Raw genomic sequence first — 20,397 nt, 5'->3', positions numbered from 1 at the left:
TTTAAAAATAAAGAAGCACGTATTTTTTGTTTTTTAAAAATCCCATTAATCGGAAGGTGAAAAGGGGGTGAATTTTTAAAATGATTGAATCTATATCTCCAAACTTTTAAAGTTTGCAGATGTAAAAATTGGTATTTAGAATCTTCATTAAAAATAAAGAAACACGTATTTTTTTGTTTTCGGAAAATCGCAACAGGAGGAGTGAAAAGGGGTGAAAAAGCGGTTGAATGTCTTTAATGAGGCTACTTATATCTCAGAAACTGAAGATATTACAGACCTGAAAATTGGTGTTTGGGATCTCTTTTAAAAATAAAGAAAAACGTATTTTTTGTTTTTGGAAAATCCAATTATGGGGGGTGAAAAGGGGGTGATCTTTTAAAATGAGTGTATCTATATCTCAAAACTTTATAGTTTATAGACGTAAAAATTGGTATTTAGAATCTCCTTTAAAAATAAAGAAACATGTATTCTTTTGTTTTCGGAAAATCCCAATAGGAAGGGTGTAAAAGGGTGAGTAATGGGTTGAATGCCTTTAATGAGGCTACTTATATTTCAGAACCCGAAGATATTACAGAGCTGAAAATTTGTATTTGGGATCTGCTTTAAAAGTAAAGAAACACGTATTTTTTCGTTTTTGGAAAATTCAAATATTGGGGGGTGAAAAGGGCGGTGAATTTTTTTAAATGAGCGTGTCTGCATCATAAAACTTTAAAATTTACAGATGTAAAATTGGTACTTGGAATCTCCTCTAAAAATAAAAGAACACGTATTTTTTTTTCCATAAGTCCCAATAGGAGGGGTTTAAAAGGATGAAAAATGGGTTGAATGCCTTTAATAAGGATACATGTATCTCAGAAATGAATGATATTATCGAACTGAAAATTTGTGTATGGGATCTCCTTAAAAAAAAGAAACACGTATTTTTTAGTTTTTGGAAAATCCAATTAATGGCGGTTAAACAGGAGTGACAAAATGGGGTGAATTTTTTGAAAGACTATATCTACAGAATATCTTGGAAACGTAAAATGTTACAGACGTAAAAAGTGGGTGTTTGGAATCTCCTGTAAATGTAAAGAAACATAGGTGATTTGTTTTGGGAAACTCTACTTAAGGGGAACTCAAAAGGGGTGAAATTTTAAAATGAGAATTTTTACAGTATATCTCAAAAAACTTAACATGTTACAGAAGTAAAAAATGGTATTTTTTTATCTCTATTAAACATAAAGAAACGTGTATTTTTAGTTTTCGGAAATACCACTTGGGTGGAGCGGGGGGTGTGTGTGTAAAAGTGACTGAAAATGGTGTAGAATTCTTTTAATTAGGCTACTGATATCTCAAATATGAAGATGTTACACACGTGAAATTTGATACTTGGAATCTGCTTTAAAAGTAAAGAAACACGTATTGTCGGAAAATCCGATGAAAGGGGGAGGGTGAAAGAATTGAAAAATTAATTGAAATTCACTTGGGGAGGGGGGGAGTAGAATGAAATGAAGTGCAAAAAGTAAATTATTTTTATGGGGATACTTATATCTCAAAGCTGAAAGTAATAGACGTGAACATTGGTGTTTGGAATCTCCCTTAAACATAAAGAAACAAGCCTTCTTTTAATTTTTCTTGGGGTGGGGGAGGTGGCGGTAAATAAACTTAACGGCGGTGGGGTGTAGAAGGAGGTGAGACCAATTGATTTTACTGCTATTAATGTACTTATAAGGATCCTCCGTTGCTCAGGCGCAAGCGTGCCAGCCTCTCGCAGCTGGGTTCCGTGGTTCAAATCCCGTTCACTCCATGTGTCATTCGTGCTGGACAAAACGGAGGCGGGACAGGTTTTTCTCCGGATACTCCGGTTTTCCCTGTCATCAGCCATTCCAGCAACACATAATAATAATAATAATAATAATAATAATAATAATAATAATAATAATAATAATAATAATAATAATAATAATAATAATAATAATAATAATAATAATAATAATGTTCCGGACCATCGTCAAATGTGCGGACTGCGCTGGAAACGGCTCCTGGACGGTTAATGACTAAGAATGCAGCACGACCGCGGGTCAGTGCTGCCAAGGCACCCAATACGACACCACACCGGATCTCCTAAAGGATTTTATCCATATTAAAAATGATTATAGGAAAAGATGGCACAGATTTACGGACCCAACTGACCGGGAGGAATACCTGAGCCTAACCCGGGAAGTACGAAATCGATTGCTGAAAAGGAAGATTGAAAAATGGGTGGAAACCTGCCGTAAAATAATAGAAAACGAGTCAGATCGGGAATTATGGTGGATTCTCGCAGAAAACGAGTCAGATCGCGAATTTCGGAGGATTATATATCTAAAACAATAAGCATTCAATTATAAATTTCAGTATAATACCGTAGCGAAGCACGGGTATCTTGCTAGTATCTATATATATATAAAGTAGCTTGTCCTGACTGACTGATTCATCATCACCGAGCCAAAACTACTGGACATAAAGAAATGAAATTTTGGGGATATATTCATATTAAGATGTAGGTGCTCGCTAAGAGAGGATTTTTGGATATTCCGTCGCTAAGGAGGTGAAAAGGGGGGTGAAATTTTAAAATGAGTGTGTTTATATCTCAAAACTTTAAAAGTTTACAGATGTGAAAATTGGTATTTAGAATTTTCTTTAAAAATAAGGAAACACGTATTTTTTTGTTTTCAGAAAATCCCAATAGGAGGGGTGAAAAAGGGTGAAAAAGGGGTTGAATGCCTAATCAGGATACCGGAGCTTATATCTCAGAAACTGAAGATATTACAGACCAGAAAATTGGTACTTTTGATCTCTTTTAAAAATAAAGAAACACGTATTTTTTGTTTTTGGAAAATCCAATTAATGGGAGGGTGAAAAGGGGGTGAATTTTAAAAATGAGTGAATCTATATCTCCAAACTTTTAAAGTTTGCAGATGTAAAAATTGGTATTTAGAATCTTCATTAAAAATAAACACGCATTTTTTTGTTTTCGGAAAATCGCAATAGGAATCGTGAAAAGGGGTGAACAAGGGGTTGAATGCCTTTAATGAGGCTACTTATATCTCAGAACCTGAAGATATTACAGACCTAAAAATTGGTATTTGGGATCTCTTTTAAAAATAAACACGCATTTTTTTGTTTTTGGAAAATCCAATTACTGGGGGGGGGGGGTTAAGAGTGGGTGACATTTTAAAATGAGTGTATCTATATCTCAAAACTTTTAAAGTGTATGGATATAAAAATTGGTATTTAGAATCTCCTTTAAAAATAAAGAAACACGTATTCTTTTGTTTTCGGAAAATCCCAATAGGAAGGGTGTAAAAGGGTGAATAATGGGTTGAATGCCTTTAATGAGGCTACTTATATTTCAGAGCCTGAAGATATTACAGACCTGAAAATTGGTATTTGGGATCTACTTTAAAAGTAAAGAAACACACGTATTTTTTCGTTTTTGAAAAATTCAAATATTGGGGGGTGAAAAGGGGGGTGTGAATTTTTTAAAATGAGTGTGTCTACATCTTAAAACTTTAAAATTTACAGATGTAAAAATTGGTAGTTAGAATCTCCTCTAAAAATAAAGGAACACGTATTTTTTGTTTCCTGTAAATCCCAATAGGAGGGGTGTAAAAGGGTGAAAAATGGGTTGAATGTCTTTAATGAGGATACTTATATTTCAGAACCTGAAGATATTACAGAACTGAAAATTTGTATATGGGACATCCTTTAAAAATAAAGAAACACGTATTTTTTAGTTTTTGGAAAATCCAATTAATGGCGGTTAAACAGGAGTGACAAATTGGGGTTAATTTTTTGAAAGGCTATATCTACAGAATATCTTGGAAACGTAAAATGTTACAGACGCAAAAAGTGGGTGTTTGGAATCTGCTGTAAATGTAAAGAAACATAGGTGATTTGTTTTTTGAAACTCCACTTAAGGGGAACTCAAAATGGGTGAAATTTTAAAATGAGAATTTTTACAGTATATCTAAAAAAACTTAACATGTTACAGAAGTGAAAAATGGTATTTTTTATCTCTATTAAACATAACGAATCGTGTATTTTTAGTTTTCGGAAATACCACTTGGGTGGTGGGGGGGGGGGGTAAAAGTGACTGAAAATGGTGTTGAATTCTTTTAATTAGGCTACTGATATCTCAAAAATGAAGATGTTACAGACGTGAAATTTGATATTTGCAATCTGCTTTAAAAGTAAAGAAAGACGTATTCTCGAAAAATCCAATGAAAGGGGGGGGGGGTGAAAGAATTAAAAATTTAATTGACTTAATTGTATGAGAATGCATACATCTAATAAAAACTAAAGTTGTTACAGACGTGAAAATTCGTATTTAGATCTCCTTTAAAAACAAAGAAAAACGCGTTTTGGTGGGGAAACCATCTTGGAGGGTGGGAGTGTAAAGGAGTTGAATTCCTTTCATGGGGACACAAAGCAAAAACTGAAGAAGTTAGAGTCGTGATAATTAGTATTTAGAAGATCTTTTACTATTAAAGAAACAAGTATTTTTTGCGGGAAAATTCACTTAGGGGAGGGGGGGGGGAGAGTAGTGTGAAATGAAGTGAAAAAAGTAAATTTTTTTTATGGGGATACTTATATCTCAAAACTGAAGACAATAGATGTGAACATTGGTGTTTGGAATCTCCTTTAAACATAAAGAAACAAGCCTTCTTTTAATTTTTGGGGGGGGGGGGGGAGGCAGGGGTGGCGGTAAATAAACTTAACGGCGGTGGGGTGTAGAAGGATATGAGACCAATTGATTTTACTGTTCTTAATGTACTTATAAGAATCCTCCGTTGCTCAGGCGGCAGCGCGCCGGCCTCTCACAGCTGGGTTCCGTGGTTCAAATCCCGGTCACTCCATGTGATATTCGTGCAGGAAAAAACGGAGGCGGGACAGGTTTTTCTCCAGATACTCCGGTTTTCCCTGTCATCAGCCATTCCAGCAACACATAATATTAATAATGATAATAATAATAATAATAACAATAATAATAATGTTCCGGACCGTCATCAAATGTGCGGACCGCGCTGGAAACGGCTCCTGGACGGGTAATGACTAAGAATGCAGTCCGGCCGCGGGTTCAGTGCCGCCAAAGCACCCAATATGACACCACGCCGGATCTCCTGAAGGATTTTATACATATTAAAATGATTATAGGAAAAGATGGCAAAGATTTACGGACCCAACTGACCGGGAGGAATACCTGAGCCTAGCCCGGGAAGTACGAAATCGATTGCTGGAAAGGAAGATTGAAAAATGGGAGGAAACGTGCCGGAATCTAATAGAAAACGAGTCAGATCGGGAATTTTGGTGGATTCTCGCAGAAAACGAGTCAGATCGCGAATTTCGGCGGATTATATATCTAAAACAATAAGCATTCAATTATAAATTTCAGTATAATACCGTAGCGAAGCACGGGTGTCTTGCTAGTATATAAATAAAATAACATGTCCAGACTGACTGGCTGATTCATCACCACCGAGCCAAACCTACTGGACATAAAGAAATGAAATTTTGAGGATACATTTGTATTACAATGTAGGTGCTCACTAAGGGAGGATTTTTGGATATTCCATCCCTAAGGGAGTGAAAAGGAAGGGTGAATTTTTAAAACGAGTGTATCTATATCTCAAAATCTTGACCATTTAAAGATGTGAAAATTGGTATTTTTAATCTCTTTTAAAAATAAAGTAACACATATTTTTTGTTTTCATAAAAGCTTAGGTAGGTGAATAAAAATGACTGAAAAATGAGGTTGAATTATTTTTATTAGGATGCTGGTATCTCCAAAACTGAAGATGTTACAGATGTGAAAATTGGTATGCAGAATCCCCTTTAAAAATAAAGACACACATATTCTTTTGTTTTTGGAAAATTCACTTAAGGGGGTGTTGTAAAACGGACTGAAAAAGGGGTTGAATTCTTTTTATGAGGATACTTATCTCTCGAAAACTGAAGATGTTACAGAAAAAAATTGTATTTGGAATCTTCTTTAAAAATAAAGAAACATGTATTTTTTTGTTTTTGAAAAATCCACTTAAGGGGGTCGGGTGGGTGAGAAGAAGTGAAGAAAGTGTTGAATTCTTTTTTTGAAGATAATAGTATATCAAATACTGAAGATATTACAGACATGAAAATTTGTATATGTAATCTCCTTTAAAAATAAAGAAACACATATTCTTTTGTTTTCAGAAAATCCAATTAAGATGGGGGGGAATTAATTGAAAAATGTGTTGAATTCTTTGTATGAGGACACTTATCTCAAGAATAAAGGATGTTACAGACGTGAAAATTTGTATTTGGAATCTCCTTTCAAAATAAAGGAACAGGGATTTTGTGGGGGGAGGGGCGTGTAAAAGGAGTTGAATTATTTTTATTACGATACAAATAAGAAGTGGACTTAAACAATACACCCCTAAGGGGTGGGTGATGAGGAATGATGACAAAAATATGCATTTATACGAAATAGTTTGAATTACGAAGTTAAAATTTCAAATGATATCCTAGGTGTTAAGTAACAGAAGGGTTGAAAGAAATTTAAACCCTCTGGAAGTTAGATGGGATTTAAGTTTCAAACAAAAAATATTCATTCCTTCCTCCAAAACAGTTTAACGTATAAAGACAAAATTCCAAATACCGGTATATATTTTAAATCCTAGGTGTGAAATAGGAAATATTTTTAAACATTACACCCCCCTAAAAATTTTAAATGAGGTTAGCTCCGTAAACAAAATTATTCATCCCTCAAAAACCACTTAACGTACAAAGTTGTAATTTTACGCAAGGGGTCTTCTTTTACGTCCTAGGTGTAAAATCGTATGTTTAAAAATATTTCTCCCATAAGGGTTTTAGATGGTGGTTGACTCTCAAAAACACAATATCCATTCTTCCGAAATCGTTTTAGGCACGGCTTGCAGTAAAACCCTGTGTTCTGAGTTGTTTTGAGATCTCTAGTGCTTTCAATTGACACATTTCACTAGAAACACCATATCCTAACTCACGTTTTTCTATCACAAATTTGCGGAGTCATTCTTCAATTTCTGGAAACACTGCAATACACCCGCAGAATGCTCTGTGATTGCTGTTACTTTTTAGAAGTTTTTCCTTCTTCTTCCGCCAACGGCACAATTTCCGTATATTTCAGCTTCACTTACAACCTTAAGTTTCTCACGCACAGTAAACAACTGCAGACGCTGTTTTGAATTCATCGCTTACTATCGAGACAGCACTTTTACGGGACAGATACAGAATTGCAAGTAATCAGCTTCATTTTCCGTATCAAATTCTAATCACAGAGACTTAAAGTTATTGAAATCTTCCACCTTTCTGATACTTTTTATTTGCTTTTTAGCAAAATTAATTTATTTTAAACGGTACATGTTTCGTTCTCACTTGAGAACATCTTCAGCTGTTGTTAAGCTTAGGTGAATCGCTAAGTTTTTGAGTACATTATTTTCAGGTACATTGTTCCTCTTAAAAACTATTTGAATACAAATTAAATTAAAATGATGTTAAAACAATGTGGGGGTTAATGGGTTGATGAAATGAGACAGGATGAATACATAGACAGCCTACTTAAAAAACTACATCTATTCATTGGAATAGTTGTTAAAAGTTTCAACTCTGTCGCACTAAAAATATCTGTTTGTCTTCCAGTTAAAAGGTTTTTTTTTAAAAAAATGATTGACCTCTTGACACTGTTCTAATTATTGTTGAATGTTCATTTCTTTCACTCTTTCCAGGTTGGCTGTTACTTATTTTGAGCTTGCTTAATGTGCCCTAAATTGAGTCTAATGCGGAACTATGAAGCTGATTGCTGTTCACTTTTTGAGAAGGGAACTTCCAATTCTACCGTGACCCTGGAGGGGAGTTTAACAACAGTAAGAAATTGAGACGAAGCTCTCTTCTCAAAAAGCGAACGGCAATCAGCTTCATAGTTCCGCATTAGACTCAATTTAGGGCACATTAAGCAAGCTCAAAATAAATAACAGCCAACCTGGAAGGAGTGAAAGAAATGAACATTCAACAATAATTAGAACAGTGTCAAGAGGTCAATCATTTTAAAAAAAAAAACCTTTTAACTGGAAGACAAACAGATATTTTTAGTGCGACAGAGTTGAAACTTTTAACAACTATTCCAATGAATAGATGTAGTTTTTTAAGTAGGCTGTCTATGTATTCATCCTGTCTCATTTCATCAACCCATTAACCCCCACATTGTTTTAACATCATTTTAATTTAATTTGTATTCAAATAGGTTTTTTTTTTTTTTGCTAGTTGCTTTACGTCGCACCGACACAGATAGGTCTTATGGCGACGATGGGACAGGAAATGGCTAGGAGTGGGAAGGAAGCGGCCGTGGCCTTAATTAAGGTACAGCCCCAGCATTTGCCTGGTGTGAAAATGGGAAACCACGGAAAACCATTTTCAGGGCTGCCGATAGTGGGGTTCGAACCTAATATCTCCCGAATACTGGATACTGGCCGCAATTAAGCGACTGCAGCTATCGAGCTCGGTCAAATAGTTTTTAAGAGGGACAATGTACCTGAAAATAATGTACTCAGAAACTTAGCAATTCACCTAAGCTTAACAACAGCTGAAGATGTTCTCAAGTGAGAACAAAACATGTACTGTTTATAATTAATTAATTTTACTGTAAGTCTTTGTGACAGATACAGAACTTGAATGTGAGCGAGGTAGACTTCCATAACCAACAGTCTCGACTCTTGCAAAGTACGATATCCCACGAGATCAGCTATTCGCGCACCCAGAAACATTTATGAAACAAATGACGATCAAGCATCCACAGCAACGGCTTTCATATTTACCACAGACTTACCCATATTCTTTGATTTACCATATTTCATTATCTTACATTTCGCATTTACAGTATTTTTTCATTTGAGGCCTTCTGCCCCAATGGTTTTATTTAATTATGTATATGAACTATTGTGTACGATCTTCCCCTCTGGTTTTCCTGCTGTCAATTCCTTAGTGGCCATTACCAAGCCCCTGCCATCTCTGTTTTTTCCCCAACTTTCATCCCTTTCGAACCACTCCTCCTTGGTGTTGCATTGTCACTGTCAGTCAGTGTACATTCCACTGTAACCGTATTGAGAAAAAATTGATCTTGTGTTCTAGAACGCAACTAAAACTCAATAAGACCTGAATGGCTGCTTACATGTGGTATATTGAGTATGGTAACTATTCAAATCTATTTCAATACTCCATGTAAATGCAGTAAATATTTACAAGAATGAACAGCTTGAATACAAACCGCACCCAAGGTTTAGAACCAATATTTTGGGGAAAAAAGCGTGGGTGGTATTCGGGATTATACGGTATTCATTTCTCCATTACTGTTCAATGTACAAAATCAAAATTTCACAGGTTTGTCACTTTTACATACTAGATGTTAAATAAGGGTTTAAAACATTCAAATTCTTCCATATGGAGTTCAAATGAGTGTTAAATCAGAAAATAAACAATTATTCCCCCAAAACCATTTGACATATGAATTGAGGGTGTATTATACAGTCTCCGCTGACAGTAGACTCTCAAAAATTGTAAAACTTTGAATAATATCTTTCAGTTTAAAACAGTAGCGAAGCCTAGGTATCTTGCTAGTAAATCATATGTTATAAGTGTACAGTGTTTTATATAGATATCCTATAAATATAAGAATATCCAAGAAGAAACGTGTGAAATAACACTGAAGATTCACGTATATTTATTAAGTATTAAAATTTTCAGTGTGTAGAATGTAAGAAATAAAATTGAATAATGTTGTTAATTAAGAATCTCTGAGAAGAAATGTGTGAAATGTGCATAGTATGTGTCAACATGGTGCGATGGTGCGATAAGCCCTAGTTGAGTATTCGGCAAATGGCAATGTCTGACAACATGCCATTGTTCAGCAATTTCTTTTTTTTTTTTACCTCGCACCAACACAGATATGTCTCATGGCGACGATGAGACAGGAAAGGGCTGGGATTGGGAAGGAAGCAGCCATGGCCTTAATTAAGGTACAGCCCCAGCATTTGCCTGGTGTGAAAATGGGAAACCACGGAAAACCATCTTCAGGGCTGCCGACAGTGGGGTTCGAACCTACTATCTCCCGAATACTGGATACTGGCCGCACTTAAGCGACTGCAGCTATCGAGCTCGGTAGGAAAAATCTAGGTGGGTGACATGATTTGTATTCTTTAAAGTGTATTCTGCATCATTATGTTCTGTGTAAATAAGGGCTACAGTTTCAGGCTGATAGCTTGTTGTTTTTCTTTGCTTTAGAGTAAATATTAAGTGCTATATTACACAGAGATGTTTTTTGTGTGGTCAGTAGTTAGAAGTTTACGCAGATTTTATATTAAAATCCCAGAGTTTCAGATAATTATTTTAAATCATATTAAAGGATGTATCAGATAAAGATAAGTTATATGCCAGTTTGTCATTAGAGAATTAGCGTGTCAAGGTTTTGTGTCAAAATATAATGTATTAATGTAGCTGGGTGTTGGAAATTTTGTTTTGTAGATACTGGATACAGATATCATAATGTCTAAATTAAGTCAAGGTCAGTGTGATTTACTGTCATTTGAAATTTGATATTTGTTAGAAGTTTGTTCCAGTAGTTCACCTAATTTCAGTACGACGACAAATCCATGAAATAAGCCACAATATAAAAATAAAATAAAATAAAATGAGATTAAGATAGGGCATATAAAATTGTGCCAGAAATTACTCTGATATCAAATATAAATCCAATAGCCATGATGATGAAGGGACTGACCATTAGGGACAATGTTTAAAAAAAAGTTTAGTGAAGTTGAATTCCGAGATGACGTGATGCCCCGAAGGAAATAATAGAGGTCAGGATGTGTGATGCTCATGAAAAAGGTAGTGAATGAGTTCTGGGGTGATTCCCTGAGGAAATAATGCATTAGAATGTCACGAAAGGCATTTCCAATGTCCAGGGTTCGAAGACTGTTTGGTTTGAGGAATTATGTGATCTCAAAAGGTTAGATGTTAAGAGAAATAAATTCATTTGGAATGAGTATACATATAATCTGGGTTCTTTCAAAGCGATTCTTGCCATGTAGAGTATATACCACAGGTATGAAATGAGGCGGTCCGTTCCAAAACTCGTCTTATCCATTAAAAAAAAAAAATGAGTTAGAGGTAGCACTGCCTTCTTGGTGATGTTTGTGATAGTTCTATCACAAAATTAAGCACCAAAACTTGCCTTTTCCTATAGAAATCTGTCACCAAACATAGGCTATTGTTCCATTACTCGCCTTATCCATGGCGCTTGTCGTTCCAAAACTCACCTTATACAATCAACCAATAGGAAGGGATAATTTCAGCATGTGACTCACGCTACAATTTACCTGCGTTTTATGCCAGTCTTTCCACTCTTTGAGTTGTTCTTGAACTGTGTTAGTCTTTCATGCAGTTTTGTGCTGTGAACAGAGTATATTAAGATGACAGAAAATATTGCTCTTGTTGCGGAAGGTAAAGGGAGAAGAAGGAAGAGTGATTCTGATTCATGGAGAAAAACTAAGAAAAAAGAAGATAGGTATGCTATGAATGTTACATCCTAATAGTTTAGTTGAGAGCTGCTACTTTTAAAATACATTGAAACCTTATAACATGTTTCCGCAGGGGACAATCTTGTCTACTAGAAGTATTTTAATGTTGTCTTCGTTAGTTAACGATTTAACCATTTCTCTTCTACATCTCAACTTTCTTGTCAGAACACTGAATACACAAACCCATAGGAACAAGGTGTTATAGTACTCACAAACTCGACGAGCTTCAAGGTCAAGCTACCTGCTTGTTATCTCGCAAACTTTGTCCGTCCTGTGGCCTAGACAAGAGATCAAGGAAGGTTCACATTCCACAAGGGATTGACAAAGAATGCTTTCAGGGCCACGTAAAATGTTAGCATACTAAACAATAAAACGTATGTAGAAGGAATGAGGTTTCACTGTAATGAGAAGTAGCATATTGTTGTATTATGAAATCTTAAACATCAGCAATTTTGCGATATACAGTACCTTGATGAGAAATCATTCATTTTCATTGCAGGCATGGGCCTACTAGTCCTCCAGACTACCCACAATGTAGTCACAATGGTCCAACCTTCAAATGTCGTAAATTGCGGATGATTGACATTCAGCAGTTTCATGGAAACTTTTATGAATGTAACAATAAGATTCAAGAAGATACATTCATTTTAAAGTATCTGAGTATAGAGAAGCCCAAAAAGGAAAGAACTGTCAAGGAGGGAAGTTCAAGAAAAGGTGTCAGTTTTCAGTACTATTTAAAACTTACTAATACAGAACAGTTTCACATTCAGGTCTACCAAAAGATATTCTTGAATGTATTGCATGTCAGCAAAGATCGCGTTCAGAGGATTGCCAGAAATCACTTTGCGACAGTGAAACTTCCAACAGAAAAGAGGGGAGGAGCTAGGAACAAACCAGAGTACACTGAAAAGAGGCACTCCGTGAAACGTTTCATTGAAAGTTTGCAGTGTTGTGAAAGTCACTATTGCCACGGAAAGTCACCGGTCAGACAGTATCTACCTGGAAATTTAAGCATCGCTAAGCTTTACAAAATGTATAACAACAAATTGCCTGAAAAATTCAAGGTGAAGCGGTAGTTCTTCCGTGAAATTTTTACATGTTGCTACAACATAGGATTCAGAACACCAGTTACTGACGCTTGCTCAAAGTGCATAGAGCTCAAGGAGAAAATTAAACTTGAAAGTTCGAACGTATCACTGAAGAGTGATTTAATCTTGGAACTTAGAGAACACAAACTAAGGGCTGCAGCTTTTTTCAAAAAGCTCCAAGAAGAAAGGGACAGCATGGCAATATTTTCATTTGACTGCTAAAAGAATCTTGTGAATCCAAAAGTTCCAAATCAAATTGCCTATTAGAGTCGCCAATTGTACACCTATAATTTTACCATTGTGAGGGGTACCTCACATGCCAAGTAGACAAAGGAGAAAGAATGTTTTTACATACACATGGATGGAGTAAGAATGAAAATGAAATGGCATATGGCTTTTGGTGCCGGGAGTGTCCAAGGACATATTCGGCTCGCCAGATGCAGGTCTTTTGATTTGACACCCGTAGGTGACCTGCGCGTTGTGATGAGGATGAAATGATGATGAGGACAACACATACACCCAGCCCCCGGACCAGCGGAATTAACCAATTATGGTTAAAATTCCCGACCCTACCTGGAATCGAACCCGGGACCCCTGTGGCCAAAGGCCAGCACGCTAACCATTTAGCCATGGAGCCGGACGGAGTATGAATTCAAGAGGGGGTCTAATGAAATGTCATCTGCAGTTTACCATCGGTTATCACAAACTGATTTGTCAAACTTCACAACTATACAACTTTGTGCAGATGGCTGCGGAGGACAGAACTACAATTCTACAATGATTGCAATGTGCTCACATTTCTTGACACACACAGCTCCGCCTAATATAGAAAGTGTTGAATTGGTCTTTCCTATGACAGGCCACTCATTTCTGCCCTCTGACAGGGTATTTACTCAAGTCGAGAGAGAGATACGGAAATGCCCTATAATCTGTAATCCAGCAGAATGTGAAGACATCTTTAGCAAACATGCTGAAGTCTTCAAGTTTGGCAGAGACTGCTCGGTGAGCAATTAGAAAATGATTGCTGAAAATATGATGAAAAAACCTGCATCTTGACACTTTAAATTTTCTTCAGTGAAACGATTTGTTATTAGCAAAGACTCACTGGGAAATGTTACCCTTAGGGGAGAACTTCATTACAACTCAGACATCGGTTTAGGAAAATTGGTAATGAAAAAGGGAAAATGCCTGCGAGATATGCTAATGCCACCTGAATTATTGCCAGGTGTAAACTTGAATCCAGCTAAAGTAAAGGACGTAAAAAGTTTGCTTGAAAAGCATTTTGGAATGGATTGGGAAAGGAATGAGTTGCTTTCTTTTTATAAGAATCTGTTTACCTCAAGTTCTATAGACGAAAACAATCTTGTTGAAGAAACAGAAGTTCTTTGTGATGGATCTCAAGAGGAGGGAACAGATTTGAAAGTTTGATTAACAACAAAGTTATGTTTTATTGTTCAAGTTACTTCTATTGTGAGTGCAGTGTAGCCTATAAAGTAACAATTCTCACCAAATACTATGGATAGGATGTAAATATGGTAAATCACACTACTGTGTTTAATTTATTAGTGAATATCATTATACTGATAGCAAAAAGGTGTATTAGTGTACTGGTGAGTTTTATTACAACATTATATTCTCAATTCTTTCATTTTTCTTGTTTTAAAATAAGTTGTGTGAGGTAATATATTTTGGTTTTTTTTGGATGCTCCAAAACTCATCCAAAATACAAATGTAATTTATTGACGATCTACTAATTATATATATAATTCTTCAGTAAGATGGCCCTATGACATTGGACTTGAACGCGTCATAATACATTTAAACAAGTGAGACTTATATTACAAAAATTACAGGTTTTTCGCTTTTTCCTAAAAAATCACTTATGGTGGATAAGAAGAGTTTTGGAATGGACCGCCTCAAATAACAGGTGTTAGTCAGAGGAATGAGGACCGGCAAGCCATTAGCCCAAAGGGGATGATATATTTAGAATACTGCGAACCAGTTTTCAGATGACTGACTGGGAATATTTAAGAATGCCAGAAGTAATAATAATATTATGTAAACCTCATAAATGATAGACATAATGTTTTGTATACTGGATTAATGTTCTTTGAGATGTGGGAGAGATTTTTACAGTGAAATCCTGACACAGTTAGTTTGTTGTAACAGTAAATTATTAGTATGTGTTGTGGCAAATTGAATGAATGGTATAGGTAACTGACAGTGTTCGTCTGTCACCCACCAACAATTGGGAATTGTGGTTTAGTTATTAGATGGGATCAGTTCTGTCTGTCTGATGGACCATTATGTTATTTGAGTTGTACAACAGTGGTCTGTTTAAACGTAGTGATTGCGGCTAGATTCACACATGTTTTTATTAGTCGTGTTTTATTAGTTTGTTAGCGGACCAAACAGATAGTTATAATCTATGCAACATATGCAACAATTTACCAACATTAATTAAACTCTAAAGTGTACCTCAAGATTACTATGAACATTTTGAAAACCTACAACCTGTTTTCCAGTCAATGACCGGGTCAGGGTTGGGATGAATGAAGCCCCGAACTTGCGGCGAGGATAGAAAATGTGCCGGCTGCCGAAGCCTGTCGCACTCCTCTGGGGGCAATGATTAATGAATGACAGATGAAATGAAATGGTAATGGAGAGTGTTGCTGGAATGAAAGATGACAGGGAAAACCGGAGTACCCGGAGAAAAACCTGTCCCGCCTCCGCTTTGTCCAGCACAAATCTCACATGGAGTGACCGGGATTTGAACCATGGTATCCAGTGGTGAGAGGCCGGTGTGCTGCCGCCTGAGCCACGGAGGCTATGAACATTTTAAGTTATAGAAATTGTATTTTAGCAAATTATGTGTTACTCATGAACAGTACACCAGAATTTTAAGTATCATATACATGTCACATAAACATCAACGCTTGTTATTTAAAACCAGAGGACACTTAATAACATTGCATATTTTAATATCATCATTCATATCATAGGACATTCTTCATTAGATTTAGTAATGTTTTTAAATTATATGTTAACTTTAGATCTTATGACCAACTGAGGATGACCTCTGTGAAGGTTGAAACTGGTACTGTATAGTAACAAGATATAATAAAGTATTGATTAGGTGGAGGGACCCATTCTTTGTGATTGTGAAAACAGATAGTTGTTGTAAATAATGTAATAATGAAATGATCAGTGTTTAGTTTATTTTCAATGTTCACCATTATCCAAGTCAGACATCCAGTTAAGTCTGCAATGATCAGTGTTCAGTTTATTTTCAGTGTTAACCATTATTCAAGTCAGATTGTCAGCTCAGTCTACAATGATCGGTAGTTAGTTTGTTTCATGGATGATTGCCAGTCAAATAAGACATCCAGTTCAGTCTAGAATGATCAGTGCTTAGTTGTTTAAGCAACATTTATGAGTTCAATTAGATGGTTAGCTCGGTCTGAGAGAACCAGTGGTTAGTTTATTCCAGTGAGAGTTAATATTTTGTGAATAATCATTACACAATCAGTTTAATCTGTAATGATAGTGCATTAGCTAATTTTTATTGGTGTTGATCACTGAAGTTAATGTTTGAGATAACATTTAATTCTGTTTATGATATTACTGATCATAGCTTTTGAGTAGCACATTTCTCCAATGGTCATGATGATGGTAGTAATTATTGAAATAAACAACATTTTTTTTTTTTTTTTTTTTTTTTTTTTTAGATGAGTGAGATGTGTCTCCTCGTTTCTTAGCACAGTAGTGGTCATGATTATGTAGTGAACTATGTTTTCCACATTTTGATGAAGGCCATTATTTGTTTAATAAGTTTGTGTTAGTTGCCGTTGCTAACCTGGTAATTCCATTGACGTTACTCTTTTCAGTTGTTTTATTGTTGGTACCGTTCATAAGCGGTCAGATTAAATTAATATTCAGTGAAGCAAGAAGATTAATTTTCAGAAAAGTGTGCTTATTGGTTGATTCATTCTAAATTAGTCTATTATAAACTAACATAACCTGAAACTATTTCTGTGTTAACTTAAATGTAAACTCAAGTTTATAATTACATTTTATAAATATTGCAGATCAGAGGAACAATATTCTATGTAATTCAAAATAATTAATTATTAAAGTAACTTTATTTCTGGGTGTCTGGTTGTGACACAACATGGTGCAATCATGCATTTTTACAGATTATATCAGGGAATGATAACATTGAATTTTGAAGTACCATGCCTAGCCTAGGTGCAAGTTAACCTCTAAAGTAAATGCCTTTTTGTGTATAACTAATCGGTTCAAATAAAACCAGAGGTTGTTTCAGTTCAATTAAGGGACTGTTCAGTGGCTGACATCCTACGTGGTATTTTATAATAGGTGGATAACCTTAGTTAAAGAAAAATTTGGAGTCTGGTTGCAGAAACTGAATCTTCACGGACCAAATTAATGTACTGACGGTATTACATGTAATCCGATAGTAATTTTCAGGTTTTTCTCTTTCCATTTTTTGTTGTTATCAATTCTAATCTGACAGTGGCAATTGACGTTTAACTTAACTCGATAACAATTAAACTAGTTATTCTTAGTTCTTCATTTTTATTCACATTTAGGTCAAATTTCTGTCAGCTGTTTCATTAATGCAATTTTTTATTTGATGCCTGACATCTATTGAACTTAGTATTAATTATTTTTATAATAAATCCATTTTAGCCTACTTCTTCAATTTTATTTCAAGTAATAATTAGATTTCCTTAGGCCACCCACCGATTCATGACAACAAGTGACTGATGAACCCAGAATCCATGAGAATGGAAGAATCTACATTTACAAGAGCTGGAGGCAGATGTTGACTATTGGTAAGCAAGAGTGCAGTACCATGGACTTATTGCTGAGTGTTTCTCAACAAACTACACACACAGGGCAAGGGTATTCCAGGTCCTTGTTTCACGAAAATCTGTACGTTAAGTAACTGTCCAAATATATCCTTTTCTTTTGTTTGTTCTGACTTTCATTGCCTTTTGAGGATGACGGTCCTGGAGAAACTTGAAAGTTCGCACTATCATAAACAATAGATGTTGAATGTTCACTTTTACAGTCCTCGAGGTTATGTTTCTTTACAATGAATTTATCCATAGGAAACACAGTGAAATAACACAAGGAAACTATAAAACTGGAAGCAACTGAAAGCAACTGAAAGCAACTGAAAGCAACTGAACTGCACTTCTATGGTGCATTCAAATACTGAACTTCCTGCTTGCTTGCACAGCACTTGTGCAGTATATAGACCTCACATCAGTACTGCATGAAGGAGGAGAGAGCAGCTTGTGATTGTTCACCTTGTCCCACTTAATGCCCAACACAAGTACAACACTCACTGAAATTTGATGAATTCTATTCAGCCATGTGGATGACTATGGTGGAATTTATGAGGCTGTCTCTTTTTATTAATCCTTGGGTTGGACACTTGTGATGAAACATAATCCAACTAATCATTTGTCTTTCTCTTCTTTATCATCACCAATACAGTAATTAATATAATGTTTTAAGTAGTCCCTACTATATTTTTGTTTATTCCCTGGCCAAACTTGTGGCACCCTAAGGTGTTGTAGAACACCAGTTGGGAAACACTGACCTACAATTTTGGATATCCTGAGCAGAACTGTGGGGCTATTGTGCTGAAAATTGCATAAGACAGAGGAATGGGGATGAAGATGGGATAACCCTTCACATAAAGAAGGGATTTGATAGGCTCTGATGATGATGATGATGCTCACCTTGCAGTCGACAAAGTATTTTCCTGATACTCCTTCCACATCTTCAGACACTGCCAGATAGATAGACGTTTGTGCTCCTTCAAGGGAAGTCTGTAAAAAGTTATAATAGAAAGCAAACAATAAACAAAGTTATATACGGTCTTATAAAAGTCAAACATGATCATAAAATGCTAGTTTTAGCAACTAACTATAACAATTAATAGTGGAAACCATATTTTGAATAATGAATATGTATGTCTAGCCCTTAGTCCCATTTCCTGATACATGGTCAGATGATATTTTATGGCATGGTTTTTTGGACTGATGCCCTTCCTGATGCCAAACTTTGTTGAGGAGTCAATGAAGATGAAATGAATGATGGTGAATTAAAAACTGAATATGGAGATGGAAGTAATCAGCTGTGGTCTATGGATAGGAACTGTCTCGGCATGTGCCTGAAAGTAAAAAGGGAAAAATCACAGAAAACTATTCTCAGGACAGTGGTTTAAAACCTCTCACCTACCAAATGCAGAGCTTGGCTCCTTAGCCACAGTGCATTTACATGCATGGTCACTCTCCTTGGAATTTTGAATGATGAATAGAATAAAATTGAGCTTGAATTAGATATGTTTTAATTGTAAAATATAATTACCACTATAATATTTTATGTTTTGGAGTATAGGCATGTTCTTGATTACATTACTTATTTAATTCTCTTTAAATTCCTTATGCTGCAAATGAAATGTAGCATGAACACTGTTGTGTATTAAGAGGGTTATTTAACACACACAAAACAAAATTTTATTAAAGGAGAGTTGCAACGATACAGTATTGTGAAATATGTGCCACTTGCACATTAAACTCGAAGTCCATCTTCTGCTGAAGAGAAAGTCTTTTCATAGAACGGACGGTTTCGTCACATAAACAGATGACTACAACACTTGAGATATATACAATATTTACAGGTTGCCAGTACACAAACTTAATGAAGACTCACTGAGGGAGGAATGTTGCATAGCAATTGACTTGTAAAGTCAAATTCAAGAGCTGAAGATTTGAGAATGTAAAGTTTGGAGAGATGTCAGCGAGTCCAGAGACAGAAAACCTCACAAGCTAGCTTCAGTCCACCTGTTCAGTAAGCTGCTTATACAGGGCATCCTCTGCACTTCTGAAGTAAGTTATAGCTAGCCATTGGATGACTGACTGCCTTCTCTCCTGGCGCACTTGCTTATATATGGTCTCGAGTGGTGACATGAAGTGTCAGCTGGTCACCTGGCCAGCTCTGCCGGTGAGAACTGGATGCAAGCTGCGCTGGGCACAGGATTCAAATACTGGCACCACAACAAAGAAAACTTACAACAAGCATAAATTTAAAAAAACTATAATATTTAACATATTTCTGTGAAAATTTGCTTTAGATTGGAAAACTAAGGGAGTCACAATAAATCTTTAGCAAAGTTTATAATAACCTTGTTAAATATATGGTCAAAACAGCCACAGTCAGGGCTATTTTCCATCATCATTTATATATAGGGATATGGTACCCTTTAAAACATCCTTACATAAATATTCATTATTCTGCCACTCTTCTAAATAAGCAATTAATCAAAAGAGTATTGAGTTGTTGTTTTTTTGTTGGTTTTTTTTTTTTTTTGCTATTGGCTTTACGTCACACCGACACAGATTTATTGAGTTGAAAGCAATTTATAGTTGAATACAAAATATTCTAATGCATGTATTCTACAATGCCACTAAGAGGAAAATGTCCTTTGCATAAAATATTGAAAATCCACAGCCTGTTTCCAATCCCTTGACCATGTCAGGAATGGAATGAATAAAGCCCCAATCTAGCGGCGAGGACAAGAAGTGTGCTGGCTGACGAAGCCTGTCACACTCCCCTGGGGCAATGGTTAATGACAGACAGATGAAATGAAATGATATTGGAGA

The 20,397-nt window shown here is 35.7% G+C and overlaps 1 protein-coding gene across 3 annotated transcripts in view; it reads right to left on the bottom strand.

Annotated features, from left to right (window-relative positions):
• Positions 1-20,397, bottom strand: part of LOC136867263 (retinol dehydrogenase 11) — a 178,830-nt gene that overhangs the window by 24,913 nt on the left and 133,520 nt on the right. For all 3 annotated transcript variants that reach the window (XM_067144406.2, XM_067144407.2, XM_067144408.2), the window contains exon 6: positions 18,472-18,561. In XM_067144406.2, the coding sequence (XP_067000507.2) occupies positions 18,472-18,561 (90 nt within the window). The remainder of the gene's footprint in view (positions 1-18,471; positions 18,562-20,397) is intronic.

The sequence above is a fragment of the Anabrus simplex genome, chromosome 3 (genome assembly GCF_040414725.1).
Source record: "Anabrus simplex isolate iqAnaSimp1 chromosome 3, ASM4041472v1, whole genome shotgun sequence".
Classification (NCBI taxonomy): domain Eukaryota; kingdom Metazoa; phylum Arthropoda; class Insecta; order Orthoptera; family Tettigoniidae; genus Anabrus; species Anabrus simplex.
This window is presented reverse-complemented; position numbering and strand designations above follow the sequence as displayed.